The 13,464-nt window shown below is 42.2% G+C and overlaps 1 protein-coding gene across 7 annotated transcripts in view; it reads right to left on the bottom strand.

Moving 5' to 3' along the window:
• Positions 1-13,464, bottom strand: part of APTX (aprataxin) — a 47,585-nt gene extending 34,121 nt beyond the window's left edge. For 4 of the 7 annotated variants that reach the window (XM_081803059.1, XM_031038737.2, XM_031038740.2 and 1 more), the window contains exons 1-6: positions 13,278-13,387; positions 5,549-5,685; positions 4,165-4,211; positions 3,642-3,944; positions 2,945-3,004; positions 1,647-1,873 (exon numbers count right to left, since the gene is read on the bottom strand). In XM_081803059.1, coding sequence (XP_081659185.1) covers positions 1,647-1,873; positions 2,945-3,004; positions 3,642-3,944; positions 4,165-4,211; positions 5,549-5,681 — 770 coding nt within the window. In that variant the 5' untranslated portion in view covers positions 5,682-5,685; positions 13,278-13,387. Of the gene's footprint in view, positions 1-1,646; positions 1,874-2,944; positions 3,005-3,641; positions 3,945-4,164; positions 4,212-5,548; positions 5,686-13,277 lie in introns of all 7 variants that reach the window. The other 3 variants (XM_031038739.2, XM_031038738.2, XM_006742978.3) reach the window with 2 other exon arrangements.

Raw genomic sequence — 13,464 nt, forward strand, 5'->3', positions numbered from 1 at the left:
TGCTGCTATAAACATCAGGGTACACGTACCCTTTCGGATCCCTACTTTTGTATCTTTGGGGTAAATACCCAGTAGTCAACTGCATTTTTTTTAAATGAGGCCCAACATACATCAACCCTATGACCTAGCAACTTCACTTCCAGGAATTTACCAAAGGGCAAAAAAATGAAGTATGTGCATGATATACACAACAACATACATGAATCTCAAAATCATAATGCTAAAAAAGGTCCGACAGAAGAAAAGTACACATTGTATGATTCCACTTATATGAAGCTCTAGAACAGGCAAAACTAACCTATGCAGAAAGAAATCAGAACAACGCTTGAGGGTTGAGGGGAAGATTAATTGAAAAGAAGCGCAGGGGAACTTTCTGGGATATGACAGAAATGTTCTGTATTTTAATCAGAGTGATAGTTACATGGCATAAATGTTTGTCAAAACTGACCAAACTATAAATCTTGTGCATTTTGTTGTATGTAAGTTATGCCTCTATTTTTTTTTAAGATTTTATTTGACAGAGAAAGACACAGCGAGAGAGGGAACACAAGCAGAGGGAGTGAGAGAGAGGGAAGCAGGCTTCCCTCTGAGCAGGGAGCCCAATGCAGGGCTCGATCCCAGAACCCTGGGATCATGACCTGAGCCAAAGGCAGACACTAATGACCAAGCCACCCAGGCACCCCAGTGATGCCTCAATTAAAAAAAAAAAAATACTGATGGGGGAAAAAATGTGGCACAAAAATTTCATTTGGTTAAAGTGGCCCATCATATAAGTCATAATTCACTGAATAAAATGTGAAGAATGTTGGGCAGTTAAAAAAAAATAACCAAAAGAAATTCTGACACATGCTATAGCAGAGACGGACCTTGAAGACATGATCCTAAGTGAAATAAGCAGTCACAAAAAGACAGATACTGTATGATTCCACTTATATGAAGCACCTAGAGTAGTCAAATTTATAGAAACAGAAAGTAGAATGATAATTGCCAGGGACTGTAGAGCGGAACGGGATGTAGTTTGGGAAGACGAAAAAGGATCTAGAAGCAAACGATGGTGATGGCTGCATAACAATGTAAATGTACTTAAACGCCAATGAACTGTAATACTTAAAATCATTAAAATGTTAAATCTTGTTAGGTATATTTTATCACCAAAAAAACAAACAAATACAAGATAAAAACTCCAAAATCCAATTAGTCTGCTTATCTTGTTGCTTAGCTCTAAAGAACTATGGTGATCTGCCTTGCTTGCATTCTTTAAAAAGACTGTTATTCCTTTCTGAATACTTCTGGGTATGAGCCAAAGGCAAACAGGCTCTATATTTTTCTCTCATTTTACTTTAAATCTTAGATCTACTGAGTTGTCACAATAAAAGTCAGTGATGTTTGTCTCCTTCAAAGCAGTGGTCCTTAATTGTTTAGGAGTTTATAGATGCTTCTGAAAAATCTTAATAAAAGTCACAGGCACAAAAAATAAAAAGAAAAATCAAGGCAAGTCAGGCATGAGGGTGGAAGTTTCAGCCCACCTTCCTTGGAAACATCCCACCCTAGTCCCCTGGGCCTTGGAACTATCAGCACACCTAGGCTGAATCCATCTGTCCACCTAGACAGAACCAGAATGCGCTGGCACTACACACGACACTTACCTCATGCTGGGAATGGCATGGTAACCCAAACGGAAGCGGAGTTTGCTGGACCCAGCAAAATCTGTGATCATCTTTTCCCCCACAGTGTGCATGTGTTTAAGGAGCTCAAGGTGTTCCCTGGTCACAGCCTTCAGACTGGAAATGGAAGCCCATGGTAAGACCAGCCAGTGATGACGAGCCTTGGGATATTTATCCTTAATCACCACCACCTGCTCATCTTTGTAAACCTAGCAGAGGGGCATAAGAGAAGGAACAGACATCTACCACACATCTTCTGCATGCCAGGTGCTGTCATATTCACTAACTCACTTAACTCCCAACACAATCTTATGTCAAAGGTTTCAGTATCCCAATTTTGTCAGATGAGAACTGAGACTTGGAACATGTCTTGCACTGTCACAGAGTTAACAAAGTGGGAAGTCTAAGATTGTAAACCAGGTCTAGTTGACTCCAGAGTTCAGTCACCACACTACAAAGAATAAACAGAAAATGCATAGTACAAAATAGTTCCCAAGGTTCTGATGTAACATCCCCGCAAGCATTAATTCAAATGCACCCTTCTCCACTCTAACCCAGCAGACCATGTGTCACAATCATGTGTTCCAAGAAGCCCTACCAGATCTGGCCCCTTGTCACCCAGGATGTAATTTAAGAAGAACTCAAAGACTCCTCCCAGGATGACGCCTGACTATTAATCCCAGGGAGCCCAATAACTACAGTCACAATATATTATCTGACACTCCCTTGAAAGAAACCCCACTAAGGTTAACACAACTTCCCTTAATAGCACCCAGAAGTTTAGGAGGAACAAAGAAGAGGGGATATTCATTTAAGGAACTGAGCTTCTCTCCAACCAATTCCAGTTGCTAACTTACTGATAATGGGAAAAGACGCTTGGTTCTCACAAAATAGCCCAATAAAACGAACCTCAGTCAGAAGGACTGATCTCCTTTGCTTTCACTTGTAGTTATGACCTCTGTGGAGTAGTCACTTAAAACATGAAGTGTATTGGGGCGCCTGGATGGCTCAGTCGTTAAGCATCTGCCTTCGGCTCAGGTCATGATCCCAGGGTCCTGGGATCGAGCCCCGCATCGGGCTCCCTGCTCTGCGGGAAGCCTGTTTCTCCCTCTCCCACTCCCCCTGCTTGTGTTCCCTCTCTCACTGTGTCTCTCTCTGTCAAATAAATAAATAAAATCTTAAAAAAAATAAAATAAAATAAAAATGATGCAGGAGAAATCTATTTAAAAAAAACAAAATAAAACATGAAGTGTATTTCAATGCCAAAATGCTATTCTGACCTGCATTTTGGGATCCTGCATAGAAATTTTCAAGCCTTGACTCCAGTGGCCCAATGATTCCTGAAACAAAAAGGGGCCATAAAAATTGCAAATGTCAATAGTTGTATTTGGCATTAGTTAATATTGTATTTCAGCAAAGCCCAACCAAACTTAGCAATGAGATTAAGTTTTTAAGAATTAAGCTATACCCCCTTTACTCAATCGTTTGCCTTTATAACCTAAACCGGCTCCATTTTCTTCCTATACAGGATTCAGAGCTGTGTGTCTAGACGAAGGCTGGAGATGCCAGAGTGTCAACTGCATCTTCTTCGCCCTCTCCCACTCCATCTACAGCCTAACTACATTTCCACTTTGACATCAGGATGCGAATCACATGATCTATGAACAGTGTTCCAATGCTAACCTTCTACAGATAAACATATGACTGACCCATTTTAGCAGTTCCATGCTAAGCACACCGCCATTATCTCCCTACCGTCAAGTGGCTTACCTCAGGAATTCAAGAGAAAAGTACATGAAGGGACATTCACCCAAGTGACTGGTGACACAAACAAGTGACTCTTTCATCATGGTTAATAAGCCTTGTCATGGTTAATAACCCATTATGCGTATCTGGGCTTTACAGTGTACAAAACAATCAAGCAGTCATTATATCTCATTTAATCTCCACATCATCTATCAAGCACACCGCCCTCACCTTTTTGGTAGATGCATCTTTCCCTTTCTTTGAGGGCACAGAGGATTGGCCAGGGTCACTCCCAGGTTCCAGTCCTCTACAGGACTCAGCTTCCTGGGCAGCATCCCTTTCTATAGAATCACTGTTGCCTGACCTCTTTCTCTTCCTGTGTGTTTCTAGGCCAGGGCTCTCTGCCTCTTCCTCAAACTCTACAATATATGGATAAAGTTCATTCACCATGTGGAGAATTTGGCCAGGCTGCAGCTTCACCTCTTGGTCCTTCCCAATTATGACTGAGTCAATGCTGGTGGGATTGACCCCTACCTATAAATAATCAGAAAATAATTACAAAGATAGCAATAATACCATTAGCAGCATAGCCACTGCTATGTTAACCACTTACTGCATGCCAGGCACCATGCTTAATGCTCACTCCCCACACATGACAGAGAAGCTTTTATTGGTTGGCACAAACACTCTAAAATCAACAGCATAAGAAAATCATCAAGTATAAAATGGAAATCCAAATTACAAACATACATACCTGCTTCACCTTGACATATCCTTTGTTACACTCTGCTTTCAACTGTACTGAAAGAGATTTTAAAAAGTTAAACCTAAATGCCACAAAGAACCAAGCACTTGCTCCTATTCTCCTTACAGGACAATGAAGCCTCACTCCAGGAGGCAACTTGACTGTAGTTTCCTCAAAGGCCTATGAGCAAAATTGCCTGTTATGCAGGTGGCTGGGCTCCAAATCCTTCCATAAAATGTCCACCAGCACACATACTCCCTTAGCTCCTGCTAATATCCCTACGAAGCAGCTTCACAGAATCCCCACAAATCTCGCTATTCCAGAGCCCTTGGCCCACTCAGGATCACAGACTCTGCAGTCAGGGAAGGGACCCCATTCTCTCACAGACTCTTGGTTCATGATTATATCAGGCTTCCACTATTTAATAAAACTATGAGATGCTTTCAGTAGAAAAAGGCAAAAGATACACTTCTGGAAAAGAGAAGTTCAGCTGGCCTTAGTAGGCAGAGTGATTTTTCTAGGAAGAGGATTGCAGGAACAGAACAGTCTGAGCATATGTGGGAAGAAATAACATTAAACACTTGTGTTCAGAGAAGTGAACAAAGTTTCTAGGGGGAGACAGGGTGCACAGACACCACAGCTGCTCTCCAGGAAAGAACAGGCAGAAGACAGGCTGACATACAAGTCCCTACAGTTGCTGTTGTGAAATGGGGACAGAGTGAAAAGCAGTATCTGCTTCTGTATCTCAGACCTAGCCAGCTCAAGTATGTTTTTTTTTCCCCATTTAGATTAACTCATGTGGAAAAAATCATAATCAGTACTGCAGACTCCAAGCACTGAGAAACTCTATGGGGAACACACATGTGGGGGTCTGGTAGCAGTGAGCATGTCCAGAGTTTATATGTAAAAAAATGAGGTACATGGTAAGGCTTTTTCCTAAGGACGTTCTTTTCATTAAATCCCAGGAAAGGCATTTCAAGAGCTAGATGCCATAGTCTTATAAAGATAACCCCCTCTGTGTGAGGCATTATGTAAAGGATGGAACTATCCCATCACTTCTCAGACATGGTTTCAGGCTGGAGGTCCCAGAATTAACTGTCTCACTGCTCAATGAGGAATCTCCCTGGGCAAAGCAGGGTACAAGATTCAGGTCCATCACCCCATAGTAACAGGATGGAACCTGCCTATTCTCAACACTGAATATTAACCACTTCCAGAGGGTAGAATCTGGGGTGAATGGGTCCCTGGTGTTAGCTAAAAGAGCTCAGTTCCTGAGTTTTGTTTATGGCAGACAAAAAGATTCTACCAATAGCATCCAGGAAATGTGCATCTTGGGTTATCATTATCCTGAGGAACAAAACACAGTAATCTGCACATTGCTATGACCAAGTACCTTGCTGTCGAGAACATTTCTTGTCAACAATCTTGGTCTCTGGGCCACGCCCAACCATGACTGCTTCCAAATGCGGAAGTTTGATTCGCTGGTGCCGGTTATCCTGTCTCACCAACCAGCACACCCTCATCATTACTCTGAGAGAAAAAAACAGAAGAGAATCACTGGAAAAATTAGCACAAGTCCTCCAGGGCCACACCCCAGCACCACCACATATGCCATCTACCAGTGACTTCACCTAGGTCTCAATTTTCTCACCTCTAAAACATGATGATGACAGGACTCATGAGGCTGTTGTGAGAATTAAATACGATAATGTATATATTTACCTCCATGCCTAAATCAGGCTAAGCAATCAAATATTATGTTTATTGATATACTCTACGTGCTGACCATTAGCCTACACACTGAGGATAAAAGAATAATTAAACATTGTCCCTATCCTTGAGGGGCCTGGAGTATAGGTGGGGCAGACAGACTCCTATGTCAATTATTACAATATGATGTGATAAGCACCATAAAAAGGGATTAACCAAATATGGCATTAGCCCAGGGAAAGGAATAACTGACTCTTGTAAGTAATATCAAAAACAGCTTAATGAGGATGGGATATTTATGCTGAGTTTTAAAGCATGAGAAGGAGTTTGCATGGCAGAGAATTAAGGACATAAGAATAGAGGATGTTCTTCAGTCCACAGGCATCTTTATGTATATTAGGTTTCCCTCCTTAATCATCATTAACATATCAATATTAGAACAATACATTTTATTGCCATCTAACATTAGACTGTCATAATAAATATGCAAACCTACAATGTCTAAAGTGTGAATGTGGCCCCTCTGTGCAATACACAAACTGCACAACAGTGAAGGAACCGGTTTTCTTTTGAAAACAACCTTTAGGGGCGCCTGGGTGGCTCAATCGATTAAGCATCAACTCTTGATTTCAGCTCAGGTCATGATCTCAGGGCTGTAAGATGGAGCCCTGCATTGGGCTCTGGGCTCAGTGGGACGTCTGCTTAAGATTCTCTCTCTCTGCCCCTCCCCACCCACCCATCCCAATCACTGCTCCCTCTGCATACGCACACACACTTTCTCTCTCTAAAATTAATAAATAAATCCTAAAAAAGGAAGGGAGGGAGGGAGGAAGGAACGAACGAACGAACGAACGAATGAACAACCTTCATGGCCACATAGGGTATCAGTAGAAGGGAGAGAGACAAGAAATTTGGGAGGAAAAAAAAAAAGAAAGAAATTTGGGAGAGAGATGAGGCCTGAACAAAGGCAGGGCAAAGGGAATGGAGAGGAAGAAGATCCAGAAAAATTGTGAAGGTAGACTTAATTACTGACTGTATTTGGGGAATGACAAAGGAGTAAAGGGAGACATCAATCAAGACTTCTAATTTGGAAATAGCCATTAACCACACTGAGAAATAAACAAGGAGACATAATTTGAAGTTAAATGGCAGATGAAGAAGGGATGATTTCTGATTGAAACACAATTAGATTAAGATCCACAGGTCAAGGTAGGATATATGGGTAGAAAGCTCAGGGAGAGGAATGGGCAGAATGTATATATTTGAGAGCCATCAACATGTCAGAGAAGGTGAGGCAAAGAGAGAGCATGAGATCACCCAGAGAGGGAGAGCAGGAAATTATGCACAGAGACAGGACTAGGATCTTTGGGATGCCTCCAGAAACTGACCATTCAAGCCTCTAATACCCTCTGAGAAATGTGCCCTGCAGGCAAGGCAGCAGTTATCAAGCCCTCTGCACAAGCTCTGTGTCCAAAGGGAACAAAAAGGAACAAGATTTTTAAAAATCAGAGTTTTATTACCAACTGCAAAGAAAGGATAATGCAAAGGAGTGAGCAAATGAGTGCTGAAGAGGTGCAAAGTCAAAGAAATTTGATCAGTCAGGAAAGGCTTTAGAAACCACCCAACTGAAAAGGCCGAGAAGACTGATAAGAAAATAAGTGGGAGGGGACATTCCATTTTTTTTAAAAGATTTTATTTATTTATTTGACAGAGAGATAGACAGAGAGGCAGGCAGAGGGAGAGGGAGAAGCAGGCTCCCCGCTGAGCAGGGAGCATGATTCGAGGCTCAAACCAACTGAGCCACCCAGGTGCCCCGGGACATTCCATTTTTAAAAGCACAAGTGACAGGGACACCTGGCTCAGTCCGTAGAGCGCGCAACTCTTGATCTCTGGGTCACTGAGTTCAAGCCCCACACTGGGTGTGGAGATTCTTAAATAAATAAAACTTAAAAAAAAAAAAAAGGTACAAGTGACAACACAGATTTCAGCAATAAGCCACAGGTAAGGGGTAGAAAGCAGACCTTATTAGCTGACCCAGAGGAGCTGCCCCAGAGAATCACCAAAAAATTGCAGAGGTACTGAACACTAGGCTGAAAAGTTTAGACTTCACAATCAACAAGAGACAACTGCCAAGTTATTGAGCTGCAGAGCAAAGTGAAACAACAGCTGTGTGTAGGCAGGCTGGAGCGGAGAAGTCTAGAGTCAGAGATTAGTCACGAGGCTGTCAACATAATGACCAGAGTGAGGTCCAAAAGTTCAGGCAGGTCTTTGTGAAGGAATGGATGCAAGAGCATGAAGAGTCAGCTGCATACCTAAAATCCTGAAACTGGAGCCTCAAATGATGATGATGCTACAGGCAAGTCCCACTTTTAAATGCTATGTGTTCAGAGGGGCATCTGTTTGCACTTGCTGGAAACTGATGAATGAGCAGGTAATGGACTGAGAAGTGAAGTATGTCTTCATCAGGCCTTGGGAAATAAGTCATGGTGACTGACTACTCACAGTAATAAAAGAAATCTGGAGAGAGCACAATTTGAAAGCAGGGACAGGAAGGAATCTGATGGGCCGCTGAGAGCATGGCTGGCTGTTGCAGGATAATAGGAACTACCCCTCCTGCCCTATACACACACTCATTCCCACCAAAATTCTCAAGTTATGATGTTCCTATTTACTACTTCTTGAGAAGCTAAAGCAGTGACTGCACAATGCTCACGCAACTAACGTTAAGCAACATTTTGGCCCATTTTAGCCTCCAGTTCCAATTTCTAGGAATGAAGCATTTTAGAATATGGGGAGTACATAATGATAGGTGCTCCTGAATCTTTAAATTGGTCCATCCAATAAAACTCCATAAACTGCAAGTTCTAGGACAGAAGTCAAGCCCATTTTTTGCTTACCAATATATCTCCAACACTTAATACTTGGCATACAGGAACGCAATATATATTGCAAGTAAATCACCAGATGATAATCCTATCCAGATTCTCATCCCTTTCTTCTCTTTCCCCTGCTCCAGTTCCTCTTAAGTGGTCCTTTGCTCCTCTCTTTGGGCAATCCCATCCTCACATCTAGGCAGATAAATTCTAATTCTCTATTTTCTAACTCCCTACTTTTCATTCCAGGAAAAAATTCTGGTTATATCTTAAGGAACCAAAGTGATCTGATAGGCCACACAAGCCCAGCAATCTGATAATGTGGAACAGTGCTGTCCAGTAGAATTTTTTGCAATGATGGAAGTATCGTTAACCTGCATTGTCTAATAATGTAGCCACCATGTGACAATCAAGCATCCGAAATGTAGCTAGTGCAACCAAGGAACTAAAGTTCTTAGATTTTTTTAAACATACATTTAAATAGCTACATGTGGCTGATGGCTACCATGATATCCAACTCAACCCCAGAAATTTGCCCAACCTGGTAAGTACCAAATTCCTCAGGCTTGAGGTTAAGACCCTCATACTCTACCCCCACAAAGGTTACTTATGTCACCTCCTACTTCCTTTCATAGAACTAGCCCACCCTTCCCTTCCCCCAGACTCACATACGTTTATTCTTACACACAAATACATCCCTCAGGTATGATGTACTGAGTCACATCTCCCAAGTAAGTCATTCTTAATATGATCTCCTGGCATTGGATTATACCGTTTCCTCCTTCCTAGAATCCCAAATCCTTCTCAATTCCCAAGTCCCACCTCCTCCAGGGAGGCCTTCACTGAACTATCTTGTCTTCTCTACATCTTGCCATAGGGTGTGGTCAATTTATCTTCACAGTTCTCTGAAAATTAAATGTGGATGTAATTCTACTCTCCAAATGAGATTATAATCTCCTTATATACAGCCTGCATCACTACCCATCCATACAGAAAACTCAGGTCTCTAGAAGATTATGGCCCTAGGCTAGGCCTGGCCTTACACTTCTCAATATCCTCTGGTGTTCGGCATACCTTTATCTAGTGCATACTATCTGCTAGGCACTTGTTAAATGTCTTACTTTTATTATCTCATTTAATTTTCCCAGCAACTCTCATTCTAAGGAAAAGAAAATTTAAGGCTTAAGAAAAAATAGGTAACCTATTTTTAGTTTGGCATAAAAATGTGTGCCAGAGATAGGATTTGAATCAATTCTAAAGAACGGGTTTTTGTTTTTGTTTTTTTTTAAAGATTTTATTTATTTATTTGAGAGAGAGAGAATGAGAGAGCATGAGAGGGAGGAGGGTCAGAGGGAGAAGCAGACTCCCTGCCGAGCAGGGAGCCCGATGCGGGACTCGATCCTGGGACTCCAGGATCGTGACCCGAGCCGAAGGCAGTCGCTTAACCAACTGAGCCACCCAGGTGCCCTAAAGAACGGGTTCTTAATCACTACACCATATACCTTTTGTCTTCACTCATTTGATCATTCAATTAAAATTACTATGTGCCGGGGCGCCTGGGTGGTGCAGTCAGTTAAGCATCCGACTCGTGGTTTTGGCTCAGGCTGTGATCTCAGGGTCATGAGATCAAGCCCCACGTCGAGCTCCATGCTCAGCATGCAATCTGCTTGAGATTCTCTCTCTCTCTCTCTACCCCTCCCACTCGTGTGCTCTAAAATAAATAAATAAATCTTTTTAAAAAATTACTATATGTCTACAGTGTGCCTTGTGCTATTCTAGTACTGAGAATAAAGAAATAATACATATCACTCATATAATGGAGGTATAATATATCATGCCTGCCTTCAAAAGGCTCAGTCTTGTGGGGGAGAGAAACACAAAAACATTTATAATAAATGTAGTAAGTATAGTGATTGGTCTGTGCAGAGTATCATGGGAGCACAAGGCTGGAGTACCCAACCCAGACATGGAGAAAGGAGATGTCAAGGAAGATTTCCTATAGGAGTCAGACCTAAAATGAGTCCTATATATAAGCCAGATTAACTAGGTGAAGGGTCATCCTAATTAGGTGAGGAGAAGGAAGTGGATAAAGGAAACAGGGAGAAAATTCAAGTCAAAGGGAATAGCAAGGGCAATGCACAAAGAAATAATAGACTGCACATGAAGAAGCAGTTCAGTGTTGCTACAACTTAAAATATGAGGCAGAAAAGAGGCTAGAGACACAGGCACGTCCAGAATAAGCAGAGCCCTGGGTGACTGGCTGAGAAGCTCAAACTTTAGAAGTTCCACTGGATTTTACAATTTAATAAACAATAAAAATTTGCTAAGTGAATGAGAAAAAAGATCAGATGAATGAACAGACAGATACTTAAAGATTATTAAGCAGGACTTTAACACAGATTTGTGTCAAAGATCATTTGGGGGAGGAGGGTACGTGTTACTTCTATCACCTCATGTGAGAAGATACATGGGGAACAGGACTGGAGGCAGGGAAATCGTTCAGAAGGCCATCACATTTCAGATGAAAGATGACAGTGCCTAAAGTAGTTCAAAGGTAGGGATGAAGAACAACACAGATTTGAGAAATATTTAGGGGGTAAAATCATCAGGACTTAGTGATCTATGTGATGAGAGCAAGTTCAGGGAAGACAGCGTTCAGTTTCAGGCTTGTGAATTTGAACTGTGGGACTTGCAGGCAGAGCTGTCTAGTAGGGTGGTCAGAGGTGAGGGTGAAAGTCAGAAAAAAGGGTCTGACAACTTTGATTTGGGAGCATGTAGAAGGGAGTTAAAACCAAGCTAGTTGATGTGCTCTCAGGCAGTGTATCCAGAACAAAAAGAAGAGTGAGCCAAAGTCACAAGCCTTGCAAATACCCAGCATTTTAGGGGAGGAAGAAAAAAGACTACCCACAGGAGAAATGGCTGGTGAGAGACACATGGAGAAACAGCTAGAATGTAAGCTCCTTACAAGGAGGCACTTCGTCTTCCTAGTCTCTGTATCATAATAAATGTTTGTTAAATAAATCAGCTGAATGTATTATTCTGGAAAGCAAAGCAGTAGAGGAGTGAGAGTTTCAAAAGCAGCAAAGGTGACTAAAAAATGTCTATCTGGTTTGATAATTACTGTAACTTTAAGGTTAAAATTTCAGGGGAATGATAGGTCTCAAAGGGAGACCGAAGAAAGGAGTGAAAGGTGAGGAAATGGAGATAGAATTTAGAATACTCTTTAAAATAGTTTGAATAAGAAGGGGAATAGAGTTACTGGATGACATCTAAAGGAAGGATGGATCACTAAGACTTCCTTTCTTTCTAGCTTGGTAGGTTAGGGGGCAGGTGACCAGGAATCTGAGAAATCTGACATGTTTATACAAAACTAGGACATAGGGGCAGAAAAGACAAATGAAAACAAGGTCTCATAGATGAAAATATAAAAGGTAAGAAGCAAAGACACAGGGATTCGCTTTTATCAGAGCAGAGTGAAAGAAAGGTAAAAAGGGTGTAAGTCTAAGACTTTTTTAAGAAGGGAAAGCAGGGGCAAAATTTTGAGGGAAAGCACATCTGATGACCTCAATCCACTCCATAAAATAGTAGGTAGGAGTGAGGTGTTTGGGAGCTTAATGAACAGTTGAAAAAAATCAATGTAATACAGTGGATAACATCCAGGCCTCTTAAGTTCAACTGCTTGAGTTCAAACCATGGCTCGGTAACCTACCCACTGTGTGATTTGACACCAATCATTTAACCTAGGCCTTTAATTCTTTAGCTGTAAAACAACATTAAGAATTGCTCTACAACACAGGGTTGTCACAAGGACTGAATGAGGAAGTATGCAAAGCTCAGTGTCTGGCAAAAAGTAAGCATTCAACACTATTATCACTGGTTAACAGTGAAGACAGGATAAAAGCAAGAGCTAAGGACATGTAAAAAGATCATCCCCCATCACTGACTGTGCAACTTAGGTGGAAGGGCACAAGTCTGTATTGTCTCCCTACATGTACAGTCTGGTCTCAAGTATTTTAACAATTCCTAATATGTTAGATTCCCTAAAGGCTCTAAACACTAATTCCAAATGGAAATTATATCCCTGCTTTTTTGAACCACTATCACTGCCTACATGATAAAAAGCTTGCTTCTTCTGGCCCTCCTATTAGGCCTGTTGAGGACGACGTGAAGGCCCCTCCAGTTCCTTTCAGGAAGCGCTTCTAGAGGAAACAATGCCCTTCCTGACAAGCTGAGCCGCCTCCTGGGCTGGACAATACCCTCTCTCTCTAATCTTTTTTTCTGCTTGTGTTGTGACCAAGCTGTGGGGTGAGAGGGGAGGTGAACGAACGTGAGGTGGGGCGGCGAACGAAAAACGGCCCAAGGGAGCTTGGCAAAATGAGACGCCTAGAGGCCGAGGGCGGAGCAAAGCCTGACGGGAAAAAAGCCATAAAAGCATTATTCAAGGAACATGATTCAAGGGCAGTAATGACCCCGGTCCAGAACCCACAACCACGGTTTTCCACCCGGCCAGCAGAGGAGGTAGGCCAACAACTGCCTTACCTCGAGACCGCGGAGACAGACAAGCGCAAGTCACTCTTCAGAGCCGCACCACTTCCGGCGCTGTGTGATGACGTCACGAGGCCATCCAGGGAGCAACCGGTGATGTCACCAGTGCCCGTCCAAAGATTGGCTGAAAGGGTCTCTCCCAATACCCGGATCGGGAAGCGTCGGCTCCTATTGGTCCCTC

Source organism: Leptonychotes weddellii, chromosome 14 (genome assembly GCF_054177405.1).
Source record: "Leptonychotes weddellii isolate Sample4059 chromosome 14, ASM5417740v2, whole genome shotgun sequence".
Lineage (NCBI taxonomy): Eukaryota > Metazoa > Chordata > Mammalia > Carnivora > Phocidae > Leptonychotes > Leptonychotes weddellii.